Source organism: Lepidochelys olivacea (assembly GCF_965140295.1).
Source record: "Lepidochelys olivacea isolate rLepOli2 genome assembly, chromosome: 11".
Lineage (NCBI taxonomy): Eukaryota > Metazoa > Chordata > Testudines > Cheloniidae > Lepidochelys > Lepidochelys olivacea.
Window position 1 is genome coordinate 71,412,255 of NC_140421.1, and position 16,370 is coordinate 71,428,624.

At 43.4% G+C, this 16,370-nt stretch overlaps 1 protein-coding gene across 4 annotated transcripts in view; it reads right to left on the reverse strand.

Annotated features, from left to right (window-relative positions):
- The window catches only part of AGAP1 (ArfGAP with GTPase domain, ankyrin repeat and PH domain 1), a 680,164-nt gene that overhangs the window by 230,909 nt on the left and 432,885 nt on the right, over nt 1-16,370 (reverse strand). For all 4 annotated transcript variants that reach the window (XM_084644148.1, XM_084644149.1, XM_084644150.1 and 1 more), the window contains exon 10: nt 11,630-11,734. In XM_084644148.1, the coding sequence (XP_084500274.1) occupies nt 11,630-11,734 (105 nt within the window). The remainder of the gene's footprint in view (nt 1-11,629; nt 11,735-16,370) is intronic.

The window sequence follows — 16,370 nt, forward strand, 5'->3', positions numbered from 1 at the left end:
TGATATTGTGTTGGATTTACCAGTTCCAGAGTTTCATGGCTTCGGTGCATAGTGAGTGTGATCGGGCCCCTCTCTGCCTGTTTATGTAGAGCATGTATGCAATGTTGTTGGTCATACCCATATGTTCTGGTTCCTTAGCAGCAGTAGGAAATGGAGGCAAGCATTGTGAACTGCGCAGAGTTTTAACAGATTTATGGGTAGGTGCGTTTCATCGGTGGACCACTGTCCCTGAATCGTGTGTTGTTGCATGCGTGCTCCCCACCCAAAAGGGAGGCATCCGTTGTGAGCACCTATGATGGTGGTTCCTGTGTGAATGGAATCCCCGAGCACAAGTTGTTGGGTTGCGTCCACCATTTCAGGGATTCCTTGACTTTGGGTGCCATCATTAGTCATCTGTTTAGGCCATGTTTGTTTGGCCTGTACACAGTTCCTAGCCATCCTTGAAGGCATTGCATAGGTAAATGTGCATGTTTCACCACAAATGTGTATGCTGCCGTGTGACCCAAAAATTGGAGACATGTGTAGGCTCATATATGTGGGCTGCTCATTAGTACGGCTATGAACTTGGTCATTGGGTCCAATCTGTTTATTGGTAGGGACACTTTTGCTTCCACTGAATCAAGGTAAGCCATGATAAACTCTAGTTGTTGAACGGGGTCTAGAGTTGACTTTTTCTCATTTATTTGTAGACCTAGACTCTGGAAGAAGTCTATCGTCTGTTGAGTAGTCCGGATGCTGACTATTCAAGCAGGTGACTTCAGAAGATAGTCATCCAAATAAGGGAATATTATTATCCCTTGTTTTCTTAGGTGTGCTGCTAATACTGGGAGAATTTTGGAAAAGAGTTGAGGTGCCAGGGGTGATAGATAGGCCATAAGATAACACTTTGTATTGATAGTGGTCTGTGCCTAAGGTAAATCTTAGGAACCACCTGTGATCAGGGTATATTACAATATGAAAATAAGCATCTTGTAGGTCGAGAGCTGAAAACCAGTCCCCTGGTTCCAGTGCTGGTATTATCGTTGATAACATGACCATCCTGAATCATCATTTTCTCACAAATTTATTGAGTTTTCTGAGATCCAATATAGGGCTCCATCCCGTTTTTCTTCTGTTTTAAGAACTGGTGGGAATAGAAACCCTTCCCTCTGTGTTGAGTGGGAATTACTTCCACTGCACCTAGCTGTAGAAGGTGGTCGTGAGTGGGAACCTGAAGAGGGACAAGGGGCGGGCGGGTGTATAGAAATGAAGGGGATGGAATAGCCAGTATGGATGATTTCTATGGCCCATTTGTCCATGCTGATGGAAGACCACTTCAGGTAGAAAGGGAGGAGATGATCTCCAAACAGATCGTGTAGTTGGCACTGTAACGTGAGGGAGGTCCTTCAGACCGTCGACCAAGCCTTCAAATTTGCTATTTGGATGAAGGAGCTTGGGTCGCAGCAGGTGGTAGGGGTCTGAGTCTTTGTGGTCTCTGTTTTTGTTGATCTTATTGGTGCTGATGTTGTTGTGTTAGGGTGAACATCTGTTTCTTTGGTATGATTGATACCTATTTTGTTTCAGTTTCGAGGCAGGTGTGTAAATGCCTAACCTGCGGAGTGTTGCCTGCAAATTTTTCATGGTGTGTAACACCTTGCTGGTTTGACAGTGAATGGGAGGTCTTCATCACTAGCCTGCATTTCCTGAGGGGACCCCAAAGAGCTCAACCATGAAGCTATCAAATGACCACCGTGTGAACAGTGGATCTTGCTGCAGTATCTGCTATGTCTAGGGACAACTGTAGGGCCATCCTCGCTATCATTTGCCCCTCAGAAACCAGTGCTTTAAAATTGTCTCTTTATTAGCAATATTTCTGAGGAAAAAAATCCATGAATTTACCATAGTTTCTGTGGTTATACTTGGCAAGTAGTGCCACATAGTTTCTGTCACAAATATAAAGGGAACGGGTTAAGAAGCTCTGATACAGTACTATAACATCCTCTTATCTGTAAAGGCTTAAGAAGCTCAAGTAACCTGGCTCGCACCTGATCCAAATGACCAATCAGGGGACAAGATACTTTCAAATCGAGGGGGGTGGGAGTGGAAGGCTTTGTCTGTCTGTCTGATGCTTCTGCTGGGGACAGATCAAGAAAGCAAGCAATGCAACTCCTTTAGAGTTAGTAAGTAACCTAGCTAGAAAATGTGTTAGATTTTCTTTTGTTTTGGCTTGTGAAATTCATTGTGCTGGAGGGAATGTGTATTCCTGTTTTTGTGTCTTTTTGTAACTTAAGGTTTTGCCTAGAGGGATTCTCTATGTTTTAAGTCTGACTGCCTGTGAGATTATCTTCCATTCTAATCTTACAGAGTTGTTCTTTTATCTTTTCTTTGTGCTTCTAATAAAGTTCTGTTTTTTAAGAATCTGATTGGGGTTTTTAGTGTTCCTAAAAACCCAGGGTTGGTCTGTGCTCATCTTGTTTATTCTCAAGCCACCCCAGGAAAGGGGGTGTAGGGCTTGGGGCGATATTAGGGGGGAGATAGGGTTCCAAGTGGCCCTCCCTAAATATTTGTTTGAATCACTTGGTGGTGGCAGTGTTTACCTAATCCAAAGTACAAGGAGAATTTGTGCCTTGGGGAGTTTTTAACCTAAGTTGTTAAAAATAAGCTTAGGGGGTCTTTCATGCAGATCCCCACATCTGTACCCTAGAGTTCAGAATGGGGAGGGAACCCTGACAGTTTGCCACTCTGAATGGGAGTGTGGAGGAGAAATAGACTTTGCGACCAAATAGGTCCAACCTCTTACCATCCTTATTAGTGGGTGTTGACCTGTAATGTTGTTGCTTCCCTCTCTGTGTGGCCGCCTCCTCAACAAGTGAGTTTGGTGCTGGATGGGTGAATAAGAAATCTGTTCACTTTGAGGGGATAGAGTACTTTTTGTCAGCCCTCTTACAGATTGGTGGTATAGTGGCCGGAGTTTGCCAGACTGTTTTGGCAGGTTCCATCAGTGCCCCATTCATTGGCCGCTCTATCTTAGATGATGAGGATGTTTGCAAGATGTCAAGTAGTTCGCATTGGGCCTCCAGAACCTCTTCAAGAAATATTTTCAGTTCCTCAGCCAGCCTTGTGAACAAATCCTGGAAATTACTGAAATCATCAGTGGTTGGTGAGGGTGGGGGCATTATTGCCTCATCTGGAGAGGATGAGGTGTTATAATGTGAGGTGAAGTGTCTGGTGGCATACTCTCCTGTTCCTCTGTGGTTTCCTCCCTTGGTTCAGTTGTTCTCGTTTCCGATGGTGGAGGTGGGGATCTAATGCCCTCCCGATGTGGACTGGGGGTGTGTGGGGGTCTCTTCTGTAAGGTCCCCACGGGTCCCATTAAGGCCAGTGAGTGGGGAATGGTATGGGTGGATCCATCATAGGTGTCCACACCATAGTGGTGCCTCCTGTCCCTATGTGAACCTTGCTCATAGGGGTCCAGGTATCACAGATGTTCTGAGTGGAGAGGAATGGTGAGATGAGAACACCCCTTCTTCCTTATGCTCCTCCACACTTGAAAGTGTGTGTGTGTGGGAGGGGGCTACCAGTGATAGAGGTAATTCCTTTACTGCAAGCACCGGGGAGCTGTCGGTGCCCAGAAGTGGGAACTCTGGTGTCAATGAGACCAGCAAGTCTTTCTAGTGCAGAAATAGGCGCAGTGCCTGGGGCTTCAGCATCGATGAGGTGGGTGCCGATTGCTTCGCTGATGTAGCAGTTGGTGCCGCTGCCGCGGTCTTTGTCGGAGCTGCTGTCATCATGGGAGGCGGCATAATTGGCAGAGTGACTGACTGTTCCGACTCCGTCAGTGTCATCGACGGTGCCGCAGTGGAGGAAGTAGGCTTGGTGCCCCTTGACTCTGCACTGGAAAGCTGGGATTCTGCAGAGGCCCCTGCACAGGCAGTGCCAGAGGTTCCTGGAGCTTCATGAGTGCTGAGCCGCAGCGCGGTCAGCACCGAGGAGAGTGACCTGGCTGGAGACAGCTTTCTCATGGTCTGCTCTCTACGAGGCAAAGAGGATGCCCATTTCCTTGCAGGTGTTTTGGAAGAATGAGTCTTAGGAGACCTTGCTGGAGAAATGTCTGGTCACCGGTGCCGGGAGGGGTTTCCTGCCCCGGGTCAGAGGCTGGCCGTAGAGACTTCTTCATCAAAATGAGTTTCAACCTCATGTCTCTATCTCCGAGAGCCCTGGCTTTGAGGTTGCTACAATGGACACATTTCTGAGCAATGTGCGTTTCCCCCAAGCAATAGACATATTAAATGTGTCTGTCTGACATCAGCATAGCTTCCCTGCACATCGTGCAGCGTTTAAAGACCGATGAACCAAGCATTTTAGCATTTTGCTGTCTTATCCTAACTGTTCTACAGGATAAACGGAAAATATATATTTTTTTTGTGAAAAAAGGGTAGGTAATTAACTAAGAACTAAAACTTATTCTGCCTATACTATCTTAAACTATCTAAACAGGAGTACTATCTAATTTTTACAGGAGTGCTGGGAGCTCCATCTCAGGCTGGGGACGGTTGACAAAGAACTAAGGGGTTCGGGTTGCACGCACACTGGATGAGGCACCAACAGTGTCACTAGACCGGCGCCACACAAATGTGACCAGTATGGGCACTACTAAAACTCTCTGAGCAAAGGCACTGGGACGCACTGACACCTGAAGTGGAGCAACCACAGGGAAATCACTCGAAGAAGAAGGTGTTTTGCTGTGACACCACAGCTGCCCATCAGCTTCAACTTCACGCACAAAACAAGGTAGTCTTTTCCTCCTGGAGTACTGTCATGGATGGTTATAAACTGTTCAGGCAGGACAGGGAGGCCAGAAAAGGTGGGGGAGTTGCACTGTATGTAAGGGAGCACTATGACTGCTCAGAGCTCTGGTATGAAACTGCAGAAAAACCTGAGTGTCTCTGGATTAAGTTTAGAAGCGTGAGCAACAAGGGTGATGTTGTGGTGGGAGTCTGCTATAGACCACCGGACCAGGGGGATGAGGTGGATGAGGCTTTCTTCCGGCAACTCACAGAAGCTACTAGATCACACGCCCTGGTTCTCATGGGCGACTTTAATCTTCCTGATATCTGCTGGGAGAGAACTACAGCAGTGCACAGACAATCCAGGAAGTTTTTGGAAAATGTAGGGGACAATTTCCTGGTGCAAGTGCTGCAGGAGCCAACTGGGGGGAGAGCTTTTCTTGACCTACTGCTCACAAACCGGGAAGAATTAGTGGGGGAAGCAAAAGTGGATGGGAATCTGGGAGGCAGTGACCATGAGTTGGTCGAGTTCAGGATCCTAACACAGGGAAGAAAGGTAAGCAGCAGGATACGGACCCTGGACTTCAGGAAAGCAGACTTCGACTCCCTCAGGGAACGGATGGGTAGGATTCCCTGGGGGAATAACATGAGGGGGAAAGGAGTCCTGGAGAGTTGGCTGTATTTCAAGGAATCCCTATTGAGGTTACAGGGACAAACCATCCCGATGTGTCGAAAGAATAGTAAATATGGCAGACAACCAGCTTCGCTTAACGGTGAAATCCTTGTGGATCTTAAACATAAAAACGAAGCTTACAAGAAGTGGAAGATTGGACAAATGACCAGGGAAGAGTACAAAAATATTGCTCGGGCATGCAGGAATGAAATCAGGAGGGCCAAATCACACCTGGAGCTGCAGCTAGCAAGAGATGTTAAGAGTAACAAGAAGGGTTTCTTCAGGTATGTTGGCAACAAGAAGAAAGCCAAGGAAAGTGTGGGCCCCTTACTGAATGAGGGAGGCAACCTAGTGACAGAGGATGTGGAAAAAGCTAATGTACTCAATGCTTTTCTTGCCTCTGTCTTCACGAACAAGGTCAGCTCCCAGACTGCTGCGCTGGGCAACACAGCATGGGGAGTAGGTGGCCAGCCCTCTGTGGACAAAGAGGTGGTTAGGGACTATTTAGAAAAGCTGGACATGCACAAGTCCATGGGATCGAACGCGTTGCATCTGAGAGTGCTATAGGAATTGGCGGCTGTGATTGCAGACCCATTGGCCATTATCTTTGAAAATTCGTGGTGAACGGGGGAAGTCCCGGATGACTGGAAAAAGGCTAATGCAGTGCCAATCTTTAAAAAAGGGAAGAAGGAGGATCCTGGGAACTACAGGCCAGTCAGTCTCACCTCAGTCCCCGGAAAAATCATGGAGCAGGTCCTCAAGGAATCAATCCTGAAGCACTTACACGAGAGAAAAGTGATCAGGAACAGTCAGCATGGATTCACCAAGGGAAGGTCATGCCTGACTAATCTAATTGCCTTCTATGATGAGATTAGTGGTTCTGTGGATGAAGGGAAAGCAGTGGATGTATTGTTTCTTGACTTTAGCAAAGCTTTTGACACGGTCTCCTACAGTATTCTTGTCAGCAAGTTAAAGAAGTATGGGCTGCATGAATGCACTATAAGGTGGGTAGAAAGTTGGCTAGATTGTCGGGCTCAACGGGTAGTGATCAATGGCTCCATGTCTAGTTGGCAGGCGGTGTCAAGTGGAGTGCCCCAGGGGTCGGTCCTGGGGCCGGTTTTGTTCAATATCTTCATAAATGATCTGGAGGATGGTGTGGATTGCACTCTCAGCAAATTTGCGGATGATACTAAACTAGGAGGAGTGGTAGATACGCTGGAGGGCAGGGACAGGATACAGAGGGACCTAGACAAATTGGAGGATTGGGCCAAAGGAAACCTGATGAGGTTCAACAAGGATAAGTGCAGATTCCTGCAATGAGGACGGAAGAACCCAATGCACCGCTACAGACTAGGGACCGAATGGCTAGGCAGCAGTTCTGAGGAAAAGGACCTAGGTGTGACAGTGGACGAGAAGCTGGATATGAGTCAACAGTGTGCCCTTGTTGCCAAGAAGGCCAATGGCATTTTGGGATGTATAAATAGGGGCATAGCCAGCAGATCGAGGGACGTGATCGTTCCCCTCTATTCGACATTGGTGAGGCCTCATCTGGAGTACTGTGTCCAGTTTTGGGCCCCACACTATAAGAAGGATGTGGATAAATTGGAGAGAATCCAGCAAAGGGCAACAAAAATGATTAGGGGTCTGGAACACATGACTTATGAGGAGAGGCTGAGGGAACTGGGATTGTTTAGTCTGCAGAAGAGAAGAATGAGGGGGGATTTGATAGCTGCTTTCAACTACCTGAGAGGTGGTTCTAGACTATTCTCAGTGGTAGAAGAGGACAGGACAAGGAGTAATGGTCTCAAGTTGCAGTAGGGGAGGTTTAGGTTGGATATTAGGAAAAACATTTTCACTAGGAGGGTGGTGAAACACTGGAATACGTTACCTAGGAGGTGGTAGAATCTCCTTCCTTAGAAGTTTTTAAGGTCAGGCTTGACAAAGCCCCGGCTGGGATGATTTAGTTGGGGAGTGGTCCTGCTTTGAGCAGTGGGTTGGACTAGATGACCTCCTGAGGTCCCTTCCAACCCTGATATTCTATGATTCCTTCCCCTCGTGAGAGCTAGTGCAAAGGCTCTGAGTTTGGTAAGGAAAGGGCATTCTTCGTTTTAGAATGAAGATGGAATGAACACACCTCTATAGACTAATCAGTAGCAACCTTATGACGGGTGGAAAAACCAATGATAGCCTCTTTTGCTGCTTTCTGAACAGGTTCAAGAACAGATGTAGAGCCACAAGAAAATATTGTGCACTGTACAAGAGATGAGTTACATGGATTCTTCCTTCTAGTGAGAATCCACTTCTGGATCATTCCTTTCAGGTTCTGGAGAGTGAAATTCACTCCAGCTTCATATTCACAACAAGCTGGGAGTCTACACAGCAGACTGCTTATGTAGAAATTCTGTATAAACAGGTCTTATGTATGTAACTGAGTGTTGAATACCTGATTCTGCCTCAAGCTGTGGTTTACATATATGACAGGGCAGAAGCTATTTGCATTTCCAACCCACCAAGGGGAGAGCAGCACTTGTTCACGATGAAGTATAGAGACAGAATTACCCAAATCTACTAGCCTTACTCTCCCATTTCCTCTGCGGACCACTGACTCTGCATGGAACTCTGCTGCAGAATGAGTAGCAGAAAGCACCTACAGCCCGGAGGAGGCAAAAAAACTATTCATAGTGATTGGCTGCCACCTGGTTGACAGAGAGAGTAAGAGTGCTCCACACTCTACACTGATAATACCTAAACGAACAAAAATAAAGATCTTCCATGGATACCCTTGTTACTTTTGGAATGATTTTCAATGGCTTCTTCAAGACTAATGCCAATGGAAATAACATTTAAAATCACATAATATAGGTTATCATTCACTCCATAGTAAGGATATAATGTAGCTGCTTCCTAACCTTAAACAGACTGGCATTTTAAATTTGCTAAATTCACATGACTGCACACCAAGCCATAGCAAGGAGAGTGTGCTAAAGTATCAATCTTCACCCTGTACTGCAACCGTACATTTCAGTGGATTACTATTGGCTTTATGCACCCACTAACTTGGTGGAAATTCCTATAGCTTTAAAATTCTAAGCCAGTTAATCAAAAGTGAGACATTTTGTGACACCCCTGCTAAGGAAACTCTCTGCTCCTGGTGCTCGAATGGCTGGCTCCTTTCAATGTGATAGTGTAGATATTACTTTAACACTTAAATTGTAAGGGAAAAGTAATGAGAAGTTATAAAACCCTTAGATGTATGGGGAGGAAGGTGAGCAAGTGGTAGTACACTGAGATATACCTTCAGCAAAAACCAGAATTGATTGCCCTGTATCAGCATTGCTCACAAAAGGGCAATGCTGATAGTCTTGACTTGCAGCAGGGAGGCTCAACTCTTGCTTCAAGGTCAAATGCTTTGAGACTTCCTTGCCAGCCTCACACAATTTAATGGAAGAACCAGAGAAGCAGATGCAGTTGGGCTGTTCTGAAAGGATCAGAAGAACAGGGGATGAAGCCCTGCTGGAGTAGACAAAGATTTTGGGATATGAATTCTGTTGCGGGTGAGTGCCTTGCAGCTAACTGCCATGCAATTTATGAAATCAATAGTTCTAAAGAATCAAGGAAGTGACATCAGAGATGACAGTAAGACATTCTCAAGAGGGTAGAAAGTAAGGCTGAGCAGTTTTGTACCAAGCCAGATCAACCACTAATGCTCAGTGGATTGTAGTCCCGGGAGAGCTCTTCTGCTGAATGCAGTCAAGAAAGACTCAATTGGTACAGCACTGGAAGCAGGGCAGCAGGTGGCCCCAACAGTTTTAACCCACTAAAACTAGGACCAACGTGCAGATCTATGAACGCCAAAGCACTTCCACTACGATGCATCCCTTTAGAGAAAAGATTTACATTCTTTAATGCTTGAGAGCTCACTATTTAAATGTTCAGTTTAAAGACAGATGAGACTGCTGGGATGCTGGGTTTATATGACAATAAATTTGACAGACCTTTGATCATAGTGAGGAATGTGATTCTACAACACAAAAATACACACACATCCCATCTCTGTGATCTTGGCAAATTCAGAAACATAGGCCTAGATTGTGATTTTAAGTCATGGCCTATACTGGACAGCATGTTGAAGAGCCTGAGTGTATTGGGATCCCACATTGCAGAAGCAGTTCTGGCTCCACCCCCTTCAAAGAGATGCAGCAGCAAGTTCTCTCCTACCTAACCAATCAGCTCTGAACGATGGAGCAAACTCTTTTGAAGCACTTAGAGGAGAGGAAAATGATCAGGAACAGTCAACATGGATTCACCAAGGGCAAGTCATGGCTGATTAACCTAATTGCTTTCTATGATGAGATAATTGGCTCTGTGGATGAGGGGAAAGCAGTGGATGTGTTATTCCTTGATTTTAGCAAAGCTTTTGATACGGTCTCCCACAGTATTCTTCCCAGCAAGTTAAAGAAGTATGGGCTGGATGAATGGACTATAAGGTGGATAGAAAGCTGGCTAGATTGTCGGGCTCAACAGGTAGGGATCAATGACTCCATGTCTAGTTGGCAGCTAGTATCAAGCAAAGTGCCCCAAGGGTCGGTCCTGGGGCTGGTTTTGTTCATTATCTTCATTAATGATCTGGAAGATGGCGTGCATTGCAACCTCAGTCAGTTTGCAGATGACACTAAACTGGGAAGAGTGGTAGACACGCTGGCCGGTAGAGATAGGATACAAAAGGACCTAGACAAATTGGAGGATTGGGCCAAAAGAAATCTGACGAAGTTCAACAAGGACAAGTGCAGAGTCCTGCACTTAGGACGGAAGAATCCCATGCACTGCTACAGACTAGGGACCGAATGGCTAGGCAGCAGTTCTGTGGAAAAGAACCTAGGGGTTACAGTGGACGAGAAGCTAGATATGAGTCAACAGTGTGACCTTGTTGCCAAGAAGGCCAATGGCATTTTGGGATGTATAAGTAGGAGCATTGACAGCAGATCTAGGGATGTGATCATTCCCCTCTATTCGACATTGGTGAGCCTCATCTGGAGTACTGTGTCCAGTTTTGGGCCCCACACTACAAGAAGAATGTGGAAAAATTGGAAAGAGTCCAGTGGAGGGCAACAAAAATGATTAGGGGGCTGGAGCACATGACTTATGAGGAGAGGCTGAGGAAACTGGGATTATTTAGTCTGCAGAAGAGACGAACGAGGGGGGATTTGATAGCTTCTTTCAACTGTCTGAAAGGGGGTTCCAAAGAGGATGGATCTAGACTGTTCCGAGTGGTAGCAAATGACAGAACAAGGAGTAATGGTCTCAAGTTGCAGTGGGGGAGGTTTAGGTTGGATATTAGGAAAAACTTTTTCACTAGGAGAGTGGTGAAACACTGGAATGCGTTACCTAGGGAGGTGGTGGAATCTCCTTCCTTCGAGGTTTTTAAGATCAGGCTTGACAAAGCCCTGGCTGGGATGATTTAGTTGGGGACTGGTCCTGCTTTGAGCAGGGGGTTGGACTAGATGGCCTCCTGAGGTCCCTTCCAACCCAGATATTTTATGATTCTCCACTCTTTTCAGGTAGCTAGTGCTTACAGGAGTGCTAGCACTGTGCAGCAACCAAGTTCCCCCAGATGATTGTGACTGTGGATTGTGGTTAGGGGGGCCTAAAGGGAGGGGAGGTGCCTCATGCTTTCACCCAATGCAAGATCGGTGCAATAGTGTCTTCGACATAAGGTAGTTTAATGGTGTATGTGAAAATTCCAGTAATTTACAATCTAAAAAAGGTGTTAAAAGGGTTTTTTTATTTTTAAAATGCCACCATCACAGCTACCCAGGAAACACAAACTATAGAAAACTTAAAAAAATACATTCTTATTTACTGCATTCAAATCACCTTTCCCAAGCCAAAAAGTGTCATCTCTTAAAATCCTGATATTTACAGCCTCTCCTGCAAGTCTAGAAGAAGCCCAACACTAAATAAACTCTTACATCTACTGAACAACTAGTAAACTGCATAAAGGAAGGTTATCTTGTTGTACAAGTGATCATACTGTGGAATTTAGCTCCAGTGTGCCCACAGGTTCATAGCTTCAGGATTTTTTTCCACCAGAGACAGGATATTTTTGTCAAACCATGTCCAGATGAGCCTGCTAACAGTACTTGATCTGTGGTCTGACAAGTGCTGACTGCAAAGAGTGTGGCATACTCACATGTAAACTGGGATGATAAGTCAGTACACCGTTGTCACACAAGGTAACGTATTTCTTCTTCCACTCTTTATTCAATGACTTGCCACTTCGCTTTAGCAGCACACCCTGTTAGAGAGGAGGAGAGAGGAAAAGGCTGAGAAAGGAATTAAACATGATCTTTTGCAAATGTATAGCCATTCAAAGGCAAGGGCAGCAGAAACTTATAACATATTCACTAACATTCTAGTACTGTGTTTCCCTACACGCTTCTCCATCTCTTCACTTTGTTTCTCCCTTGTCTTTCTGCCAAAATATATCGAATGGCAGCTACCAGTAGCCCCAGTAATGGTAGAGTAGTAGCTCTTCAACGTGGTTTTCAATAAAGCAGATTAGTCCAACAAAATATAGTCTGTGTCAACATTTGCTCTGTCCACTAGGCCTATCACGAGAAGCTTTTGTACTGAATTATACCTCCCTTGGAATTTATATTTTAATGGTGGCACTCAGTCAGATTTATGGCCATAACAATAAACTCTAAGTTGAGCAAAGATCAAACACCTAGTACACTTGTGGGCACGATAAAATAAATGATAAATAATAAATTTCTGTCTGAATGGATTTTCCATGCAATTATGGATTCTAGTGTTTTTGGTGTGTGGCTTTTGGATTCCTTTATAGCAACTACTATGTGTGGATTCCTCTGCTGTATCTGAGCTCAGCCACAGCTTGGGCACGGAAATGCAGCAGTTAGCATTTGATTGTTTCTGCTTGAACACTCATTCTACTAATTTGTGCAGCTTCTTCTCCCTTTCCCAAGCGATGGCACTGCACAGAAATTCTTCCAGTTACTTATAATCCTAGCAAGGAGAAGCACTGCTAATGCAGGTGACAGCAGGAGAGACCCTTACAAGGAAATAAAGCTAAAGCAAGTTGTAGGGTGAGATCTTGAGAGTGAACTTTTGAGTAATCAGAAGGTAACATTGGAAGAAGATGGATGGAAGCACAACTTGGGAGTCATGGAGTAAGAGAGGGAAGAGGCCAAGTTTTGTATTTCCAGGGCGTGCAAAGGAAAATAAGAGCAGCCAAACAGGAAGTAATTTACCACAGCAGAGGGAAGAGATGATTGAACAATGAATTAAGATGTAAAACTACTGAAAGTACACAAAAACACTGGAGAGGAAAGGAACCAAAATGAAAAGGAAACTCAAGACAAAAAATGGTCTGTAAGGAATTCCAGTTGCAGTCAAAACTAAACTGGAATTTATGAGCAACTGGAACACGGGAAAAATACAGAAGAAAGAGCAAGAAAAGAAAATCAAGAGAAAAAACTAAATATTTTTATGTACTTGATTTTTTTTTAATTACTACCAACCTAACTCATGAAACATATGGTGTCATTTCACGTTCACTAAGGAAGTAGTCTCACCCAGTGGACATTTCCCCCCAACATTACACTGTACGTTGACTGGTTAGGGTGTTGAGAGACAGGAAACCAGATGGAGTAATTTCATTAGACAAAAGTAATTTTTAATACACAATTCATTTAATCTTATCACCTGGCTCTCCAATTCCAGTTATGCCCATGCTGAAATATAGTTTACATCTATATTGGTAATTGTAACACTCAAAAGGAAAAGGACTGAAACACTGAACTTATACTAAACATGCATGTGGAACTTGCAACTTTCAATAACTAGCGCTAATAACTACAAGGTCTTTCATCACGAGTTTAAAAAAACAGAAACACTATAAAGATAGCCACTTTAATATGGCATTTGATCTAAACACCTCTCAGTTGAATTTTAGTGTTTTACAAGCCATGATTTATATTTTCAAAATTCATTATCACAGTTAGATTGGCTGGAACTTCTGTGGCATTTCAGTGTATTCTGAAGTAAATAAAAAGCTAAGCACACTGAAATGCACTAAGTGAATTGCCACAGTAGGCTAATCAAGGTATGCCAACCAATGCCTTAGGAACAGTTTTGTCTAGGAAATTCTGATAAACGCAATTATAAGACATCTCTTAATGAATGCTGCACAGTATAATTTGGTTGAGGAATATTTCTAGTTAAACTGCTCTTACTCAGGCAAATATCAAACTTCTATCTTTGTACCCAAGTACCATCTTGGGGACCCACAGCTAGGCCTGGTCATTTTGTACTGAGAAGAATCTGCAAATTCAATAAATCCTGTGGTGTGTCAGGTGCTCAACAGCACGGATCAGTTCCAACCAAAATCAGACTCTTATGTTTATTAATTTAAAACTCAACACAACCAGCAATTTGAACTAAAACATGCATTGGTTTCATCTTATCCCCATGAATTTAACAGAAGAATGTCTCCACTAAATAAAATTAAATAATGAAGGAATAGCATTCAATATTAGTACATGAAAAATACAGCAGGAAATAGAAAGTAAAAGGTGTAGTATTTCCAACTATTATGATACGTTATGTAGTACAAATTTTTAAAATGAATAAACCTAAAGCAAGCTGTGATGCATGCTTACTTTTTCAGTCAACAGCTTGCTTTATAAAATTATGTCATTTCAGACTGAGTCCCAAAAATACAAGGGGACAAGGGTCAGACCTGTGCCAATGCACAATTACAACTGCTCCACTGCTTCAGAAAACAGTTTCCCTCCCCCAAACACTGACAGACATAATCCTCAACTAAATCCCTCATGCAACAATCCAGATGGACTCATAATACTCCTTTAGCAACCATGGAGATGGTTCCACAGGGGAGTCCCAGGGTCATAACTGCCCTTTACTAGACACACTCTTTAAATAAAGGCCACAACAGTGACCTTTCAGAATCCACATTGGCTATGAAAGACACTGTACCCAAAAGCACACTTTAAATGACTGAAATTAGGCACAAATGTGTTGTAGTAACTTTCTGATAGTTTTGGGGTCAGGTTTCTCTTGGTGCTGTTGGATACAACTTCCCAGGGCTGGAGACCTCAAACTTGTAAAAATGGAACAGGGTTCTGAATGTTCTTTCTATGATTTTGCAAGTTTGAGGTTTATGTGCTAATTACTGTCTTCTCATGCAAGAGAAATTGTTTTCTTCTATTAAAAATGAAAGCTTACATCTGCCTTTGACTTCTATGTTCGTCTGTAAGAGGTGATATGTCATTTCACCTTTCCAGTCTTTTATACGGCACCTAACTAAAACTGAATTCCCATAAATGTAAGATTGCACTGTTATCACTGTGCTATAAATAAAAAATTACTTTCCGAAAGCTATTCCCCAACTGGTGCTGATATGTTTTTTCTTTATACTCTTTAATAGGAATTAAACTGTAAAGCATCACGTTGGTAATTTTTTCTATCCACTTTCTTCAAATTTTCAAGAAGTGGAAATGCACTTTACTGATTTTTGACTGCCACTCAATTACAGGTAAAACATTTTACTACTTTGGAGGTGCCTGTTCAAGGCAATTATAAGATCAATGAAGTGTAAGGTTACTAATTTTGGTTGGACATATTCCTGGAGGTTTCATCACATGACAATCTTTAATTAAAGATTAATCTTTAATTCCTTGGCAATCCTAACAGTTCCATGATATTAAAATGTCTAAAATGCACTTGGTTCTTACACAAAGAAGGTTTCGCTACTATCCATGTAAGAGTTAGGAAGTTCCAATTCATGGATCTGGATGAAGTCATCACTCTGACAATCAAAATGCAAGTTACACAGCTTTATATTTTTAAAAAAAGAGGATTCCACTATATTATTATGTATGGTAGCATTCTACTGAACATTATGTACATCTAACCTCCCTTGCAATGTGATTTGTTTTTGTTGTTGTTTTAACTATTTGAGTTAACTGACTAAAGTAGTATTTATAGCTAGTGTCAGCCATTCACTCCATCAGTCCAAACATAAAATACTTCACAAGAGATATTTGACCCACAATGGCACTCAAAACATGGTAGAACAATTAATACTGCTTCATTTAAGGACAGAAAATGAACCTCCACCTCTACTCTGGATCAGAACATTCCCAAGATCTGAGATGGAACACATCTGGGGTTTTAGTTCAGACTCATGTCTAGTACAGCGGTAATAACTTCAGAAGCAATTCATATCACCACATTATTTGCAGTATTCTCTTCATTAAGCATAGAGATTCCAGGGTAAAATTACCCTCTGTCAAAGGCTAAATTTGAAGATTTTAATAGTCAGTGTACACACAAAGTAAGTTAATTTCAACACAAGGTTATTCATATCCCCATGAAAAGCAGGATTCTCAACTTTAGAAACACCAGTTGAAAATATGGAATTAAACATTACTTTTACTTAGCTGTAGTTAAGGGGACTTTGGTTTTACGGAAAGAAGGGATCTTTAATGATCTGGAGGACGACGTGGATTGCTCCCTCAGTAAGTTTTCAGATGACACTAAACTGGGAGGAGAGGTAGATATGCTGGAGGGTAGGGATTGGATACAGAGGGACCTAGACAAATTGGAGGATTGGGCCAAAAGAAATCTGATGAGGTTCAACAACGACCTGCACTTAGGACGGAAGAATCCCATGCACTGTTACAGACTAGGGACCGAATGGCTAGGCAGCAGTTCTACAGAAAAGGACCTAGGGGTTACAGTGGACAAGAAGCTAGATATGAGTCAACAGTGTGCCCTTGTTGCCAAGAAGGTCAATGGCATTTTGGGATGTGTAAGTAGGGGCATTGCCAGCAGATCGAGGGACGTGATCGTTTCCCTCTATTTGACATTGGTGAGGCCTCATCTGG